General features: G+C 30.6%; 1 protein-coding gene across 1 annotated transcript in view; it reads right to left on the bottom strand.

Annotated features, from left to right (window-relative positions):
* The window catches only part of LOC106466581 (epsin-2-like), a 19,352-nt gene that overhangs the window by 4,110 nt on the left and 8,942 nt on the right, over positions 1-6,300 (bottom strand). The window contains exons 5-7 of the mRNA XM_013926874.2: positions 5,819-5,957; positions 2,176-2,403; positions 264-434 (exon numbers count right to left, since the gene is read on the bottom strand). Of these exons, the coding sequence (XP_013782328.1) occupies positions 264-434; positions 2,176-2,403; positions 5,819-5,957 (538 nt within the window). The remainder of the gene's footprint in view (positions 1-263; positions 435-2,175; positions 2,404-5,818; positions 5,958-6,300) is intronic.

Below are 6,300 nucleotides of genomic sequence, written 5' to 3'. Positions count from 1 at the left end.
CTTCTTGCACACACACACACACAAGAACTGACAAACCAGCAAGCTAGTCTTCTTGCACACACACACAAAATCTGGTCATTATACCCTTTAACTAAAATTCAGTAATCAATACGTAACTCAGCAGAAAAAATAAGAAGAACAGAGATACAACCTATAGTATTAGCTTTTTTTGTTTTCCCACAAATTATAGGAGCACGAAACACTCAATGTACAGAAACAAATTTCTCTTTTTTATTTTTCACTCGTAAATTCCATCATCTTACCAAGTTTACAGCTCTTTGTGCTTATTAAGTTGTCCAAATTCACCAGGCTAGAATTAGCTCCAAGGAAGTTTTCCACAGATTTTGGTTCTTTTATTCTTTGAGCATTGCTGGGTAAGCTTTCCTTAATTTCTGACATTTCAAATACATTTGGCGACGGAGACATGAGGCAGGCTGTTTAATAAAAAAAAAAAAAGTCACAGAGTAAATAGCAACAACAAAATTTTTTGTTTCTCGTTTACTTGCTCTGTAAAAAAAAAGGAAAAACAACAACTCAATAATATACGTTTTTCATATAGATTTCTGCCGTACTCTAACCAGTGGTTACGTAACGTCATGCCACCATATCTGTATACATTAAACCATTGCTAGATATACAAACCCAATCACTTTGTATCTTTTCATTCCTGTAGCCACCGAATACCAAAATTCCACATTAAAATTTAAATTATTCAGGCCAGAAGCTTTAGAATGTTTGCAAAAACAAAATAAGCATTAGAAAATGGTTATTAAACACATGCTTCTTCACCTTCGAGTAATAATTTCAATAAATAAGCTACTCATTTTGATAGTGAGTGTCATGCAAATGACTAAGCAATAGACATAAGTTATCCTACTCAATATTTTCTTTGGAAACACATGTATACTGAGTGGAACATACTGAGAGTCAAAGCCAAGTGTTTTATTTTATCATGACTGAACTAAAAGAGAGGAAAAAAAAGGGGAGGGGTAAGGTAATGAAAGTGAAATAATTAAAAATATGGAAGTTAAGGGAGTTTTCTTTGTAAAAAAAAAATATTTTGAAAAGTGATATTAGTACATGTGCACTTGATAATAGTAAATTTTGGAGACCCAAAATTTTGTCTATAGACAAAAAAAAAGATGCATCATTATTCAGAATTGCACATGATTAAGAGATGAAATATATAAAAAAAAAAACATTTTTACTTTCAGTTTTCTAAATAGCCTTTCTCTCTAAAAGAAAAAATAGCTGAGGACAATAACAATTTTCAGGATTTGTTTGTTTCATGCGTTAATCTTTCATTAAGATGAAAAAAAAAACATTGATACATAAAGACAGAGAAATGTTAGTAATACTAACTAGTAAGTATTTTGCACTTTGTTTGTTGCTTCTGTTCCATTTTTTGATTATTCCAAAATGACATTTCAATCACAACAACTGCTTATTAAAACAAGAGGGAATCCTCAATAGCTGTGACATTTGAGCTTCTTTTAGACATGGTTAGAATAAACTAATCTATGAGATCTTGGGCACAATGAAATACATCAATCAAAATGGTTGGACCTCCTGAGTCCAAAACCGTGACTGGATCTCAAATCAGTCAAGAGATGACGAAGCTATGAGCTAAAAGTTTGTACTTGAAAAAAAAAAAACCTCAGAGCCATTCTATGAGTCTAAAAATTGAACTTTCTAATACATGTCAAAGTAATGCTTCTTCAAACTATCTTATCACTTCACAGTTCTTCTAGCATTCAATAATTATGAAAACAATGTTTAAACTTGTTGGAGTTCATTTCATGCCTCATTGGGCTAGTTCTTACCAAATTTTGCTCAAATAATTCAGTTTTAATGGATGCTTAATTTCGCGTGTTAATTTTTTTTTTGTCGGTTCTTTTAATAATGACTTTTTGATCCTAAATTATTTTTCAACTCACACACACTATAAGGATGCTGTTTCTAATATAATTAAGTTTACTTTTCAATTAAACATCATTTTTTAATAAACAGAGTTTTAACAAAAACTGGTTGAATTTGTTATTTTTTAACAGGTAAATATTTCTTTATGAACAACTTTATTATGGTTTTAATTTATTATTTTATATTTAAAGAGTGTTAAGAAAAACCAAACTTAATTAAGAAAAGAAAAATTTGGTAAAACTAAAACAGCGATACCTTCTCCGTGAGATAAAGGATCCCTAAGTCCATGAAATTCATCTAACTCTTCGTTGTTGGATTTTGTCAAATGAGTCCAGGCTGATGCTTGGTCATCCTGTGTAGTTGGAAGTGTGTTCCATGGATCGTTAGATAAATGTGATTTTGTAGGTGGGAGAGAACTCCATGGATCAGTATTAGTATCCAGTGTGCTAGAAGAGACTGAGCTCCAAGGGTCTTGTGCAGTACCTGAAAGCAGACAAACAATTATCTTTGATAACTGCATTGTGAATAATACCATACAGACTAAATGGGCGGGTCAAAGACCTCCAAAGTTCATATGTAGCCATCTCTAACTTAGACCCGCTGACCATTGGAAATGCAACCAGTTAGCAGCATTAATCCTCTACATAAATGTTTTTTTATGTTTCCTACATATACATAATTTATTGTTTGTTCACTTAAAAGGTTTTCTACATATACATGATTCTTCAGCTGTTTCTTTAAAAACAATTTCTATACACGTACACACAATTATCCGTTTCTTCACAAAAAGTTCCCTGGATATACACGATTCTTTGTCTGTTTCCTTAAAATCATGAGTTCTCAATGTATACTAACTTCTTTCTTTAAAGAAAAAAGTTTGTTACGTATACTTCACTGTAAACCAAGTTTATCCACATATGTACACAATTCTTGTCCTGTTTTTAATAAAAACGAGATTCTTTGTTTCTCGACATATACCAAATGCTTTGATTTTTTTCTTTAAAACAAGATTCTTTACGTATCAGCACTCAAACTGTTTGGTAACCAAGAGTGACCAAAATTATTTCTATCATCACATATTAATTTGTATTCACCACTGGTGAATTTTGGGGATGGGAATGTCAGATGCACAGTTTTTCTATGTAAAAAGACTGCTTGTACAGAGCATTGTGACAAATAACTAATACAACTTCTTATGTCAGTACGTTTTTTACTCTTCAGTTGTTTTACCTCCTTTTAAAACTCAATCATAAATTTAGAATTGTGCCTTACATGTCATTTCCTCATTACCAAATACCCAAAGAAACGTTATGAGCCCCCACGACAAATCATAAAAGTCATGTGACAAAAATTGGTGAGAAATGGGACAAAGTGAATTAATGGTGTCATCAGATTAATCCATGATTTTTTTGTTAAAAAGATAATTCAAATTACAAACAGAAAACATAAACAACCTAACCAAATACTGAAACACAAAAAAATGGTGTACTAGTAAAATTTGAACAGAAAAATCTACAATCACTGGTTTCAAATATATAACTGGCTCAAAACAAAAAGGAGGAACATTCTAATGGCCAGTTAATTGGTAAGAAATGGGACAAAATGAATTAACGATGTCATCAAATTAATCCATTTTTTTTTTTTTAAAAGAGATCATTCAAATGACAAACAGAAAAGATGAACAACCTAACCAAATACTGAAACACAAAAAATCATGTACTAGTAAAGTTCGAACAGAAAAATATACAACCATACAACTGGCTCAAGCAAAAACAAAAGAAATTTTCTGATGGCCCCATTCTCTTGTGCACTTCCATACTGGAGAAAAGATACGAGGAAAATCTGGTATGCTAACTGTATGTGCAATTGGTAGTTGCACAACCAGTAACATGTTATAGAAACCACTACGGTATTGGTGTTTATTTTTCAAATTTTACCTTTTTTGGAACTGGATTCTCCTAGTCAACCTATAATAGTTTTCAGTTCTATGTACACCCTTTGGTTGTTGAAGATGGCAATAAAAACTTCTTATTTCAAATCAACTTCCATCAAAGATGGATGTTTTGTATTTTTTAAAACGTCCATCTTAGTTAGTATTCCATATTAGTAAATTAATTGTACCCATTTTAATACAAGTGGAATGCATTATTGAATCATTGGAAATATATAACTAAGAATATTCTAGTTCATTCCTAATTAGCTACAAAATTATAAAACATAAAAGCTAGACAGATGCCTCTAAAGATTTTGTCTAATTTTGAGCCCTGTATATATATATATATATACAGTTATTTGACTGTTTTTAAAAACCCTTCCCTAGACATGCATGCTTCTTTGATAGTTCTTTAAGATAAATTTTCTAAATATACATGATTCTTTGATTATTCTTTAAAATAAGTTCTCTATATATATACATGATTCTTTGATTATTCTTTAAAATAAGTTCTCTAAGTATATATGATTCTTTGATTATTCTTTCAAATAAGTTCTCTATATATATACATGATTCTTTGATTATTCTTTAAAATAAGTTCTCTAAGTATACATGATTATTTGATTATTCTTTAAAATAAGTTCTCTGAATATACACATGATTATTTGATTATTCTTTAAAATAAGTTCTCTAAGTATACATGATTTTTTGATTATTCTTTAAAATAAGTTCTCTATATATAAACATGATTCTTTGATTATTCTTTAAAATAAGTTCTATATATATACATGATCCTTTGACTGTAGTTTTATAGATTTTCTACATGTACATGGTTCTGTGCTTGTTTCTTTCAGATAAAAATGTTCCTTACAAACACACAATTCTTTAACCATAATCCTTTGACTGTAGTTTTATTCTACATGTACATGGTTCTGTGCTTGTTTCTTTCAGATAAAATGTTCCTTACAAACACACAATTCTTTAACCGTGATCCTTTGACTGTAGTTTTATTCTACATGTACATGGTTCTGTGCTTGTTTCTTTCAGATAAAATGTTCCTTACAAACACACAATTCTTTAACCGTGATTCTTTGACTGTAGTTTTATTCTACATGTACATGGTTCTGTGCTTGTTTCTTTCAGATAAAATGTTCCTTACAAACACACAATTCTTTAACCATGATTCTTTGACTGTAGTTTTATTCTACATGTACACGGTTCTGTGCTTGTTTCTTTCAGATAAAATGTTCCTTACAAGCACACAATTCTTTAACCATGATTCCTACTCATTATCTTCGAGTACTCCTGTTTACCAACTGCATTATAATGTTTTGATTTCCTTCTTCTACAGCAACTGGGCATTAGAACAACCTTAACTTATCCTATCTATATTAACTGGTCACTTGATATCCAGCACATTGTTACTATTTCTATTTCAATACACCAATGAAAGTTTGAGTAACACACTATATAAAGTACTCGTCTTTCACAATACCTTCTACCTATTTCACTCTTACATTTTAGACGACTTTGGCAGGCCATATTAAACTAAGAAAATTTACTTTAACAAGTTCATAATAATGTGTCAAGATATTCAGAGAGACAGAAAGGGACTTGACTTTGCAAGTGTTAGAAAACTTAATCCTTACACGTATGCCTTCAACAAAAATAATAATATAAATTAAAAAAAATCAAATCTATGTTCAAAAGAATAACACTCATTGGTATCGTTAGGTTGCAAAGTGAAGGAGCTGCTCATCAAGAGTTATCACCCTTAAGTTTTCAAAGTACCTCACTGAAATAAGTTTCTTTACCTGCAAAACATGAAAATTGTTGAATTCATACGTAGACATACACAAGGACAACAAATAATAGTATGATTTTCTTTTAACTACTGTTGGCACTTGATTATATAATGAAAAATTAGTTAGAGATGGAACAAATTAAACCAAAACCTAAACATACTTGAAACGTTGTGAGAGGGAGACATCTGGATGGAGAATGATGATGATGAAGAAACAGGAAGACCCCATGGGTCAGTCACTTCCTGTCTTGGAAGAGTTGGTTCCGAAGTCACAGTTGAAGAAGACCAGGGATCATCCATCTAAAAATATGAATAGAATACTATCAAATAATCCCAGAATATGACAGAAGTAAACTACTGATTTGCAATCCATTCCCAAATTACAAAAAATACAATGCATTATAACAGGCAGAAAACTGCCAAACTAGAAACTAGAACAACTGCATGTAAACTTCAATACCAAGACTCAAACACTGTCAAAATTCAAGTGCAACTAACAACTTTAAATGTACGATTATAAAATAACTATTTTTACGGCATTATAATACAAAAACTTATAATAATTAACTACAATAGAAAAAGAATTAACATATTTTTCTGTGTATAAGATGCACTTTTTTACCCCAAAATTTGATGTCAAAAT

The sequence above is a fragment of the Limulus polyphemus genome, unplaced genomic scaffold (assembly GCF_000517525.1).
Source record: "Limulus polyphemus unplaced genomic scaffold, Limulus_polyphemus-2.1.2 Scaffold2309, whole genome shotgun sequence".
Classification (NCBI taxonomy): domain Eukaryota; kingdom Metazoa; phylum Arthropoda; class Merostomata; order Xiphosura; family Limulidae; genus Limulus; species Limulus polyphemus.
This window is presented reverse-complemented; position numbering and strand designations above follow the sequence as displayed.